The sequence below is a fragment of the Chiloscyllium plagiosum genome, chromosome 11 (genome assembly GCF_004010195.1).
Source record: "Chiloscyllium plagiosum isolate BGI_BamShark_2017 chromosome 11, ASM401019v2, whole genome shotgun sequence".
In the NCBI taxonomy this organism is placed as follows: Eukaryota; Metazoa; Chordata; class Chondrichthyes; order Orectolobiformes; family Hemiscylliidae; genus Chiloscyllium; species Chiloscyllium plagiosum.
Window position 1 is genome coordinate 43,880,703 of NC_057720.1, and position 12,493 is coordinate 43,893,195.

Genomic DNA, 12,493 nt, shown 5'->3' on the forward strand with positions numbered 1-12,493 from the left:
TTCATACTTTTGAAACACGCTTTCCAAGTTTACATTCTTGTCGATTCACAGCGGAATTCTGCGCCCAATTTAGAAGGGATCTGTATTCTGCGACTGCTGTACACACACAGTGATTTGCAGGATACCATCTTGAATACGAATTGAATTGAGCTGTGTCAGGCATGGTTGAATTTGCTCCTGTAGTGACAGCTGCCTGCAGTGAGCACAGCTGAGGGGACAAACACAGACCGGGCGATTTTCGATTGATAGCGATTGCATTGGCAAAAACTGGGATTGTGGAACAGCATGCGTTAGACAGGTGGCCGAAAGCCGAGCAGGCTCTTAAAGTTGTAGAAGCTGAGTACCTCCCCGCCGTGCGGGCGAAGCGCCTGAAAACCCTCCAGTTCTGACACACCAAAGGCCCCGCATAGAAACCTCTTGCTCTGACCTTCGCACACAAAATGCAAATCAGTGGGTTCAGAAGTGGGGTGGGCGTGGGGATTGGCTCGTTTAACTTAGGTTGTACAATTTAAAAATACGTCCACTGTCCGTTAGTGGATACCCGTCAGCACGAATTCTAACAGAGATGGCTTTGCAGAGGTTAATGTGAGAGCAGAGCCCACGCTCAGAGGGCAGAAAGCTCTGAGCTCGGATCCGCGTACAGCTCTCCACTTCCAGCTCCAGACCGTGCCTTCCATTTCCGTTACGACGCACAGTGTGGGCGGCACTGCCAGAAGCCAAGAAGCGCTCATTTTTAAAATTTGATGATGTCAATAATTTTTTTCAAAACTGCTCTCAGCGATCAGTAATTGCGGAACCGCCAGTATTTTCATAAGGAGGAAAACGGTAAAGATCTCTGCTGCAAAAGCAACTGCAGGAATCCTGTGACTCGGTCAAAAAGGACGACTTTAAACGTGAACATTTGCACATTAACTGTAGCAATAAGTTACTCTCCAGTTTTACAGGAGCACAGGATCGCAATGATCAGTAGCTGCCTTCCAAGTCCGGGACGGGAGATGCCAAAGCTGACAGACCCACTTTCTTCGAATCAAGCGGGCTTTTTGGAATATTTCTGCGATTTAATTTAACTGAAAGAGTAAGTGGAACCAAAAAAAGGAAACCTACGAACCAGCCGGAGTTTACTGCTGAGAGCAGCCTTTCATTTACAGTGAAGTAACAGTTGCAAAATGGGCGGGAAAAGTGCAAAACATTCGAATATTGCATCTCTATCGGTATTACAGTAACTGGTTCAACTGTTACATTTTCCGAAATTGTTTTGACATTTTTTCGCAATCGTTAAGGTGAAATACTAAATATCCATGCAGTGGCTGCCATGATTTTAATCGTAATTTGATTTTAATGCTTTGGGGTACCATGGCAAAATCACTTAAAACTGTTAACTTTGAGATAGCCAAGCTATCATTGGACTTGTATCACGTGTATTATATTGATGAGAGAAAGGGGCGGACCGGGCAACGTCATTACTAGGGATCACACATCAATTACTCTAGTTTAGTAAATACTATACTGCAGAGCGGGACTAGATTTTTCATCTCCACCATACCTGTTGGCCGTCTGTGCTTATCGGATTTCGGCATTTTTGAAGGATTAATAATGGAAACAGCTGATGGATCAGACGGTGACAAATTAACAAGCGCCGCAGCCAAAGGAGACTCGAAAGAAGTCAACAATTTGCTAGAAAACGGGATGAAAGTGGGTGCAATCAATAAGTTTGGCAGAACTGCACTTCAGGTCAGTCTTTTTTCTATTCTCCATATTGTATTTTCATCTGTAAAGAAAAATCTGTCCTTTCTAAAGGAAGTCCACCTACTTTTTGTCAGTATGTGTCAGTATGAATCAGGCAGCATAGGTATAATAACTGACGCATTGCTTAAAAAGCTTTAAGCCATTGATTTTCAGAACACCTTCGTTAAAATAAATGCATATTGCTTGATAACAATATTACATAACTGTACGATTACCTGCATTTTTAGGACAATGTGGTTTTCCCACTTAAGGTAACATTCTCAGAAATGAAATAATGTTTTCAGTTGTATGATGTTTGCAGAAATGCAGAAGGATTGCAACGTGGACTGTCTTCGACAGTACGTTTTAATTTTGTAATATAACTCATTCAGGAGCATGCAATGTTTCAGATTGTTGCATTCACCGGTTTTCAAATAACTGAAGCAGTGACAAAAATACAACACAGCAGAAACGACACTGATTGAAAGCCTTTTTGAACCTAAGTTACTTTGTTACGTAACCAATAAAGCTGATAATTAGCAAACTAAGTCAATTAATTTTGCTATGAACAAATGCGTTTTAGTGCCAATGGATGCATTATATTTTTACAAAACTTACCTTTTTTTTACATGTGGCAAATAATTAATGTCCTGTGCTAGTCTAATGTAGAACAGATTGCACATAATTTATCAACATGGCTTTATCCGCCTGTCTATCTTTATAATAATTAATTTTGTACTTCGATATATAATACATTCGTATAAATATAATTGGCCTTGCCAGCGAATCCTACACCCCAAAAACGAATAAAACAAATTACACGAACAGCGTTCCGATGAAAACAAATTATAGGTTAGTTGTCACTTAATCCTGAATGAGTAAAACTATTTGGCAACCCTGGATGTTAAAAATGATTGGAAAGCAGAATATGTTAATATTTTACTGCAATAATACAAAACACTTTAGAATAAATTGGTTATTTTATTTAAATACGTTCATGAAGAACTTAACAAACGTACAAAAACCATCCCAATATCATTTTCATTCGAGATTTGACCGGGGATAGTCTTATGACAAGTACATATTGACGAAAAACCGTTGAGGCCCTGAGCTGCAAACCGGTGCTTAAGCTCCAATAAGTCATTCACAAAAAAATGAATACATTGTGATTCGGTCACCGAAAATAAAGAAAAGCTTTTATTTTAAAAGTTATTAATTGACTGCTCCGTTCAATACTTCATTTCAAATGGCATTTCAGTATTGAATATGAATGACAGCAAAATTACTACTTTTATTTTCTTTCAAGTGACAGTACCATTAATTTGACGCTTGATACTCGTTTTTCGGAAAGCCAGTATAAACCTACATTCAAAGACACAGTAAACATATAATACACTCTGTAATGTTCATACTTTAATTGTTGTTGAATGACTCTTAAAATCCTCCATTAAAATTACCTTACACTTTTTACAAAATATGATACTAGTTCCTACTTATAATCCAAAATAATGGTTTTCCTTGTGCATAATGTAAATATTATTGTTTTAGAAAAGTGGTAACTTTTGCCCTTTCTTATACCTAAATATTGAATGCTCTACATGTTATGAAAATAAGAATTCACGATGGGTTTATGCATCACTGTCTTGCCTATCGAAACTCCATGTGGTTTACCTCGAATCGCGTTTTAACTGTACAGTGAAAAAATACAGTGCCGTACTGAGACATTTGGATTCAAAACAATAAAACGTTAATTCCTTTTATAGATAAGCAGAAAATGCCAAAGCAATAACATTTCGTTTTATTTCGTAACGATATCTGGTGGTTGAAACCAATATCTTGTTTTGAAAAATGTTCAAACAAAATATAGAAACAACTTTGTTCAATCGGTATTTATTGCTGAAGGACCGACCTGGAGAAATGCCACCACGAATTCGTTCAATTAAATGTTAGTTGGAAACGTTGAAGGCGCAGCAGCTGGGCTCATTCTGTTATTCGCTACACTAAATAAATGTTATGAGAAAATGTGATTACATATTTTGCATAGTTAAGCGAGTTGAACATGCTTTGTTTCAGATTTTGAAATGGCACTTAAAGGTATAAAATGTCAGCCAGGCCATGTAACCTTCAATTCTTCAATGTTAAAATGTGGTTTTTAGATGTGTATGGCAATGCATTTTTGCATTTCACCTTTTATTTCTTTCACACACTTTCCCTCCACGTTTCTATATTTTCAGGTGATGCAAATGGGTCATACTATAATAGCCAAGTCACTATTGAAAGCTGGAGCTAAACCAAATCAACAGGATCACAGTGGATTCACACCAGCTCATGATGCAGCTAGGGAAGGATTTCTGGACACTTTGATAACCTTAGTGGACTTTGGGGCAAACGTAAATATTGAAAATTCTGAGGGTAATTTGCCCATCCATCTTGCTGCACAGGAAGGTCACACCGATGTGATTATATTTTTGGCCAAAAAATCAAACCTTACACACAAAAATAAAAAGGGACAAACTCCCTATGAGCTGGCTCAGATGTACAAAAAGACGGAGGCAGTGCAATGGATGGAACAAAATTTATAGTAGAAACGTATTAAGGGAGTGTAGTCTTGTGTATTTATTGTATGTGTCAGCTAACATGTGTAGATTTGTTTATCAGTTTCCAACGTTTGTATTTCCATATAAATAGTCTTTTATTTTCTAGTCTGTGTTTAATGTGTGTATGTATGTGTTGGCAAGAGTGGCGCTGTGGGGACTGGTACTGAATGCTTTTTAAAAACGTTTATATTTTTCATGACACCGTGTTAAATTCGCTTTGTATGTTGCAAATTAGTATTAAAATTAAATCTGGCAAGTGTTATTGCTTAGTGTTCCATTGGTGCACAAGATACCGTGTATTAAGAACATTGTTTAATGACGCAATGCACCATATTTGACTTTTTATTACATTAAGCAATGAAGCTAACACGAAGGGTAATTTCCAATTAGTCGTTTGAGATTATGTCCTGTGTCTTTATGCAGCTGTTGAAAGTTTGCCCTTCGTGGGAAACAGGGATGCGTTCATATTCATATAACCACGCTGTTTCCATATACTTACTGTTTTGTTTCAATGAATTTGTTTAACTTTTATTTTAATAGACTGGTATGGAAACATTGCTTCCTGTCTTCCTACGTGAAAAACAGACATATGTAGTTTATAAACATAATTTAATAGGTTTTGATTCTTTTAATGAAATTAAATTAAGCTTTTCATTTACTCGATGTATATATTGCATTGCTTTCGTGGTGTTGAAATGTATCAAATAGATTATATAATTTATAAACGGTTTAACTGTTCTTTTGTTCCAATAAATACTTTCTTGTAATTATTAAAAATGTATTTATTTTAATGCTGTGAATGGCGTTGCGTTTCGTGAATTAATTTATTATCGTGGTAGTTAACATAAAAGATACAATTTAACATTTGGCTTCCTCTACAAACCGCATCGTGTAATAATTGGTGTTTTATAACAGATCTGAATAATACAGCGTGTCATTCAAAAAGAATTGTGTGTGGAATAAAACATGTTTATCTTGATGGCTGTTCAGTAATTTGTTAACAATTAACACATCGTGTGCGTTTTTCCTCACGTACTAATTTTGTTATAAATTTAACTTTTTGTAGTTTTCTGTTGTCCAAGGTCCATGCTTAGTCGTAACCAATATTTTTACCGAAAAATCTATAACTTGAAAATAGAGATGGAAATATTTTCGACATTAGAAATTCAATCCACGGTACTATGTTTTAAGCAAATCAATATTTTGATGTTCAAATGTGACTTTTCTCAGATTATTTTTTATCGAAAAAAGGCTTTTGTTAACAAAATGATTTTATCTTTCTGGCGTAACAAGTAAGTATTTTAACGAAAGATCTTAAACAACGGTGTTTACAAGCTGGAGTAATGGAGTTTACAAGCCACAAAGTTTCTTAAACACTGACAGTTAAAATTAAAGATGATAATGAAGTGGTGTTGAAGCTAGTATTTGGATAATCTCACAAATGCTGTAATGTAACTTCACGTTAGCGGATGCACATATAATAAATTATTGGTAAGAGTTTATATAAATGCAAAGGTTTAATTATCCTTTCCAATTATATTGTTGTTGCAATAAACTAACAACATTGGGGGAAAATCACGGCCTATGCCTATCTTTTTTATAGCAGTCTGTTCAAACAACAGTATTTTTTTCCCACAAAAATATGAGTTTCTTGAATGTATCTTAATGAAGAAGCAAAAACTGTAATATCATAATTGAAGCATTTCGTTTATAATTAGATAAGTAGGATAGAAGAGTTGTCAGTTCTTCGTTGTGATAAATGGAAAGGTAAATTCATCATCATACTGTGTCAGTACCAGTGATCCAAAAGGTGAAAACATGAAAACTTGCAATATGAAAACAGAGAACATGGTTACATGTCTGCAATGGCAATCAACAGAGGCCAATATTTCGGTGGAATAAAGCAATATTACAAACTAAGGGGAGACTTCTGCAATTTGCCTCAAGTTGCTCAATCTATTAAAAAGTTTTTAGACTTTTTAAAAATGAAACAGCAGAAATCCGAAAAACCGTTACAATTTGTGCCGAGTTTATTTTCCCTTTTATTGTCTTGTTTGAATATTTCAAATATTTTCCCCGCCGCCCAGTCGGATCGGCAATTCTCCACTTCAAATGATTGATTTTTCGGTGCAGTTTTCGGAACCTTTTATTGCAAAATTTGATTTCGAAAAGAAAACGTTGAAATGGTGGGGCGGGGGGTGGGTGCTGGATGGGGTGGGTGGGTTCAGGGAGAGAGGGGTGCGTCAACATTCACCACACCTCCCGGCGTCTTACGTGAAACGTTGTGCTTCCTGTTACAGAAGTATCCACCAAACAAAATAGGTTAACAGTCTTTCTTTGCAAAATAAGATTTTGGTGACTTGTTGGCAAATGTTCATAAGGTGCTGAATCCTCTGTCTCGAAACCGCTTGCCTCAGCGCTGGGCGAGTGAGGTGACGTTTCGGATACAAGGGGTCATGTTGAAACCCTGTCACTTCAAAGTGAAGGGAATACTTGCATATCACCGTCATAACGAAAGCATCGCATATGTGCTCGCTGCAAAAGAACAACTGATGGACAGCTTTAAAATCTCCAGTGAAAGAAACCCCTTCCTGACTGAGTTACTTCCTCTCCCGCTGGCCGTTCGGTCACCGCACAATAAAAAAGCCCAAACGCAGGTTTGTAATGACAAAACGAAGTAAACAAGTGTTGCAAATACTGAAGCTCTCAGCCGTCCGCTGATTTTCCCGAGAGCTGTGGTGATATTCACGTTAACTTTGGATCACTTGTCCAATCTGTTAACAACTTGTGGCTAATGTAAAAGCTGCAATATTACATATTTATTTTCTAAATTTAAAAGAAGACATACGATCTCTTTACGTGTTCGCAAGGCGAGAGCGCGTATGTGCATTATAACTATTTTTGTAGCTTGGTAAAATGGGAAGACAAAAAACGGAGAGCAGTTTCTATGTTTGCTTTTAACCGTTACTACAAGTAAGATAACCAAATTTTACAATGGGTGGGCGTGGTGCTGGAGAGGCAGAAATCTCCGTTAGATTGGCCGATTGAATGTCCACTCCAGACTAAGAGAAGCAAGCAACAGCAACTTGGCACAACACGACAAAGGTAAAAACAATGACTGCAGATGCTGGAAACCAGATTCTGGATTAGTGGTGCTGGAAGAGCACAGCAGTTCAGGCAGCATCCGAGGACAACACGACAAAGGATGAGGAACATCTCAGAATCGTTAGGAGGGGGGAGCTCTTCCGTGAGCTAACATTGTTATCTGTTTCATTAAAGTATTCCTAACTGCTAGAAAATTGCAAACTTTGTGAAAAGAGGCGTGCAACATTTTGCACTAATTGTTGGTAAGCAAATATATATTGATTTACTCGCACGCAAAGAATTTTCCACTTAAAGTACTATGTGATTTTTAAAATTCATTCATGGCAAGACTGAATACAGTATCAGGGTGCGAGACCCCACCGAAACTCCCTGTAGAAATGTTAACTCTGCTTTCTCTCCACTGATCTCACAGCAATTTCTGTTTTTGTTTCTGATTTCCAGCCCCCACAGTTTTTCATTTTTTTTACACTGAAACTCTCTGATGAGCGTCACGCAGTTCAGACGTTGTCAAAACGCAAAGCGAATTGTAAAAGGACAAGTGAGAGCAAGCTGACAACCTGCACAGCTCCATTAACGAAGTGTTGAAGTTGTGAGAAGGTAATTAACAGGCCTCCGAGAAGCAACTTAAACTTTCAAATAGCAGGAATGGGCAATAGGTATTCTCTGGGGCATTTTTTGGGTGCATTGTCGCGAGCAAAACAGGGAGCCATGAGAGCAAATGTATAAACTCGCCAATAGATTTGAGAAATACAGAACCGCTCAACCAATGGCATTGTGTTGCCACTGCTGCACTGACAAGTTTGTATTTCTGAGCAGTGAGTCAGAGGACTTCTGAGAGGGGTGAGATTACACTTGGACAGCAGAGGCTGATAGAGGAAACTGAAGTGAACAATTGAGTCTGCTGAGGGAGTAGAAATTGGGAGCAGGCCACCCTGACACTTGGATTGCATAGTTTGAGGAGGAGCTTCAGCAGACACCTCCTCCAGGTTGCGAGGAAGTCAACTGAACATAACGAGGGGCGACACAGGGAAGAAGATGCTGCCCTTGACATTTGTTTAGCTGGCCAAGAATCAATGATCTGCATGTCAGAGAATGCACTGATCTGAGCATTTAGTCTTTGATATTTTCATTCTGGACCTCAATGACCTGAGGCCAGAATGATCCCAAGATAGCCCCTTAACCTGCAGCTACCAAGCTCACCATTGCCATGACATTTCAAGGATCAGCTGTGTATCTGGGTGACACCTCAAAGAGAAGGGATCTCTTCACCATCAGACCAGATTATCCGAAGGTGCTGGGAATATGGCAACAGTGTGCACTAAAACGTGAAAGGAGCATGTTGCCAAGGTGAGGCAGAAACTGGGCAGACAGGAGCACTGCTCCCTTTCCATTGCAGACAAAAACCTGGTCATCAGGTTTGAGGTACTCTTGATGGGTTGTGTGTGATCATTCCCTGAGCCTGTGCCACTGCAGTCACCCAAGCCAGCTTCCACTGGACGACAACCACAGGGACACCAAGTACAAAGCTCGGGAAAAGAGTGTTGGGGGGGGGGGGGGGGGGGGTGGTGAAGATGGGTCATGCACTCCAAAATTGTTTTTGGCGAGGAAATCTGCAATTGGATCCAACTGCTCTACACTACCAGGAAGTCTTCATGGAACAGATTAAGAACCCTTTGTATGTAATTATAGATTTTTTTAATGAATATATATTTTCAATAAGAAAGAAACTCTGACAGTGCAGTACAAACTGGATGCAGGAATGATGTTTCCGGGGTTGTGGGGTCCAGAACTAAGGGTTACACAGTTTCAGGACATGAGATCAGCCATTATGTTCTCAATGGGCTGAATAGGCTACTCAAGGTTTTTTCTTCTGTGCTTCACATACAGCAGTTCATCAAACCATCAGGCAGGTTACAGATACCCTATTCCAGAGGTCAGAGGACAACGTTCTTGTTTAGACAGATGTACCAGTGCAAAAATAGAGGAACTTAAGAGTTGACTACTGTCAATGGATTCTGTCAATTCAGGGAGCCTGTGATGGCACCCATCTATAAGCAAAGACATTGTGAGATCAGACAGTTAGATTCCTCTCTCATGTGTTATAGTGGTAGAGCTCATGGTTGCTAACCCCAGTGAGTTCTTAAGTGGGTATTCTTTGTTTCCAAATTTTAGGATAGACAGAAAACATGCAGAAGTTGAGATGGTCTAAGAATGAAGGGGTCATTTCAATGCTATGGATATCTGGTAGAGACATGCATGATAACTTTGCAGTTGATAGTTATAAATTAGCTGAAAATTAAGGGAGTGGAATGCTTTACAATTCAGGTACCTAAATAATTTGAGAGTGCCTCAATTTGCCATGTGCTGGGGACATCACTCCTATAAGCTGCACCGGTTTCTGCTTCTTACCCTCATTACTGGAGATGCTGATCATATTGCTTATCTTAAGAGATATAAGGTACTGCTCATACATTGTAGTGAGAGGAGTGGTGATTTCAACCCAAATGGGATAATGCTTCGATCGCAATCCAACCTCATGTTTAAGGTATTTAAACTTTATATTTTCTCCTTGCCTGTCAAAATTTCCTGCATGTGTTCAGTTTGAGAATGGTACCAGATATGCATATAATTATGTGGAGAAACTTTGGTTTATTACTTGTGTTGCTTAAGACAGATCAGATAACAAAGTTGAATGCATGGCTCAAAGATTAGGTGGGATTGATGGTTTCTTGTACTTGGGACACTGGCATAAATCTGGCAAAGTGAATCAATCTGAGTTGTCCTAGGGACAGTATTCTTTCAAGGCACATAACAAGGGAAATAGTGAGGAGTTCAAATTAATTAATGGGAGCAAATATTCAAATTGGAGAAAATCTGGTTAATCAGAGGCCAGAGCCAAGTCCAAATTTTGCATTGTATTTGTAGTAATACAAAAAAAGATACACAGACCATGATAAGAAAGGATAAGGAATACAAATCCAAGATTAGCACTTAGCATTTGAAACAAACAGATGAACTGAGAGTGCAAATAGAAATAAATAAGTACGACCTGGTAACTATTGCTGAATCATTGTTGCAGAATGAGATGGATAGGAACTTGACTCTTGAAGAGTAGAGCTAGACAAAATTGGAGGGATGCTTTGTTATTTAATGATAATATCAGCACATTCATAAGGGTGATCTAAATCTAGGATACCAGAATGAGGAAACATTTTGGGTGGAGATGGGAAATAACACCTTTATCATTATCAAATCGTTTGTGAACGTTCTACTTATTGGGGTGGAGCATAAAGGATGAAATAATGGGAGATTTTTAGAAAGGTACGGCAGTAATCATGGGAGGTTTTAATCCACATTTAAATTGGAAAAGTCAAATGGACCAAGGAAACCTCGGTGAAGAGTTCATAGAATGTTTTTGTAATAGTTTCTTGGAACACCATATTCTAGAGAGCAGGTTATACTTAGACCTGATACTGTACAACAAAATAGGATTAATTAATGATCTCATTAGTGAAGGCACCCCTATTTGGCAACAATGATAATAAGACTGAATTTACAATTAGTTTGAGAAAGGGAGGAGGGGTCAGAGATTATTTTTATAATTTGAACAAGAGCAATTATGGATACAGTAGAGGGACTGACTAATGTGAATTGGCAAATTAGGTTAAAGGTTGGATTTAATGGAGATGCAATGGCATACATTTAGAGTCATAAGAGTTAGAGAGATGTACTTAAAACAGCCGTCCTCCACCTTGCAAAGAGGTGTTATTTTGTAAAGGCTGCTGCTGAACACCATCCACTTTGATTCCTTTATCTGCCGCCCAGACATACCTTGGCGTTCTTATTTACCACTGAACAGTGGGGATCTCCAGTGGAGGGCTCTCTTAATGAAATCCTCCTATTTTGCATAGGGACCTGGATTGGAGGCTGTTGTGTGCAGCAGTCCCATACAATTGTGGTGAATCATGGACTCCCAGATCAATTGTTCATTTTGCAAAAGTCTGGAGTCTCCAGATCATGTATATATTGGTTCGAGGTGATTGCACTCCCTTTTTCATAATTTCAAAAACATTTTATAGTACCTTTTGTTGCATTTCATCCCCACACTCCTGATCTTTGGGCATCCTCTATGGAGGGATGTTGGCAAGTCAGAGGACCTCCTCATGGGTCTATTCTTGAGCCAGGCCAAGTTGGCCATTAACAGGTCTGAGCAGCAGGCTATGAAGAGGGTCATTTCTGTGACTGTGCCCAGTTGTTCTTAGAGAGGAAGCACAGGGTGGGCACCAATATGCTTGATGCTTTTACAGAGTGGTGGGCACCATGATGATACAATCTCCCCAACCAACTTCATTTTGATTTAACCCCTTCGCACACTCTACTTCCCTCTCACTTTTGATGTTTTGCATTGACCTTAACAGGCTTTGCATGTAAATATCTACTCACATTGATGATTACTAGTTAGTACTTAAAAAACAAAAATGTCATGGTGATTTTGTGAGGGAAAAAAACATTTAGTTTGTTTAAGTGCAATTTTGAATGTAATAAAAATGCATTAATTGGATATTGCAAAATACACAGAGTAGATACATTGCAACAAGTGAGATGGATCCTAATGGATGGAACTACCATGGTTCACTTAAATAATTAAAGATAGTATTAAAGTTAAAGAAAAACATATACTGTGCAAAGGCAGGTAGTAGCTGAGAAAATTTGACAGAATATAAACCAAAGCAAAAATAAGCAAAAAAAACCTGAAATATTAGCATACAGGAGAAAAGCCAGTCAGAAACATAAAAATATTTTTTTAAAAGTTAACAAAATGAGCATTAGAAGCGAGGAAGTGAGTATGGAGAATTAATAATAGGAAATACGGAGGTGTTAAATTACTGAAACTAAAATTAAATTTTGCTTCTACCACCCTTATAGGCAGTGATTTCCAGATTCCCAGCACACTCTGGGTGAAAAATCTTTTCCTCATCCCTTCTAAATCTCATGTCCCTCACTTTAAATCTAAGGTCCCTTTTCATTGACCACTCTTCCAAGAGGGAAAGCTTCTTCAGGTCGAA

The 12,493-nt window shown here is 38.4% G+C and overlaps 1 protein-coding gene and 1 long non-coding RNA gene across 4 annotated transcripts in view; both read left to right on the top strand.

Annotated features, from left to right (window-relative positions):
* Positions 1-5,275, top strand: cdkn2c (cyclin-dependent kinase inhibitor 2C (p18, inhibits CDK4)). The gene is made up of 2 exons (XM_043699223.1): positions 1-1,731; positions 3,960-5,275. The coding sequence occupies exons 1-2, from the start codon at positions 1,594-1,596 to the stop codon at positions 4,305-4,307; spliced, it is 486 nt and encodes a 161-aa protein (XP_043555158.1). The 5' UTR covers positions 1-1,593; the 3' UTR covers positions 4,308-5,275.
* A 1,255-nt stretch (positions 5,276-6,530) lies between these two features.
* Positions 6,531-12,493, top strand: part of LOC122554352 — a 58,028-nt gene continuing 52,065 nt past the window's right edge. For all 3 annotated transcript variants that reach the window (XR_006312970.1, XR_006312972.1, XR_006312971.1), the window contains exons 1-2: positions 6,531-6,979; positions 7,869-8,024. This is a non-coding gene — a long non-coding RNA (uncharacterized LOC122554352). The remainder of the gene's footprint in view (positions 6,980-7,868; positions 8,025-12,493) is intronic.

Bases quoted from the DNA above. Each gene is read 5' to 3' on its own strand.
- cdkn2c (XM_043699223.1), top strand. From the start codon at position 1,594: ATGGAAACAGCTGATGGATCAGACGGTGACAAATTAACAAGCGCCGCA. The intron at 1,732-3,959 runs GTCAGTCTTTTT...CTATATTTTCAG, and splicing joins TTGGCAGAACTGCACTTCAG to GTGATGCAAATGGGTCATAC.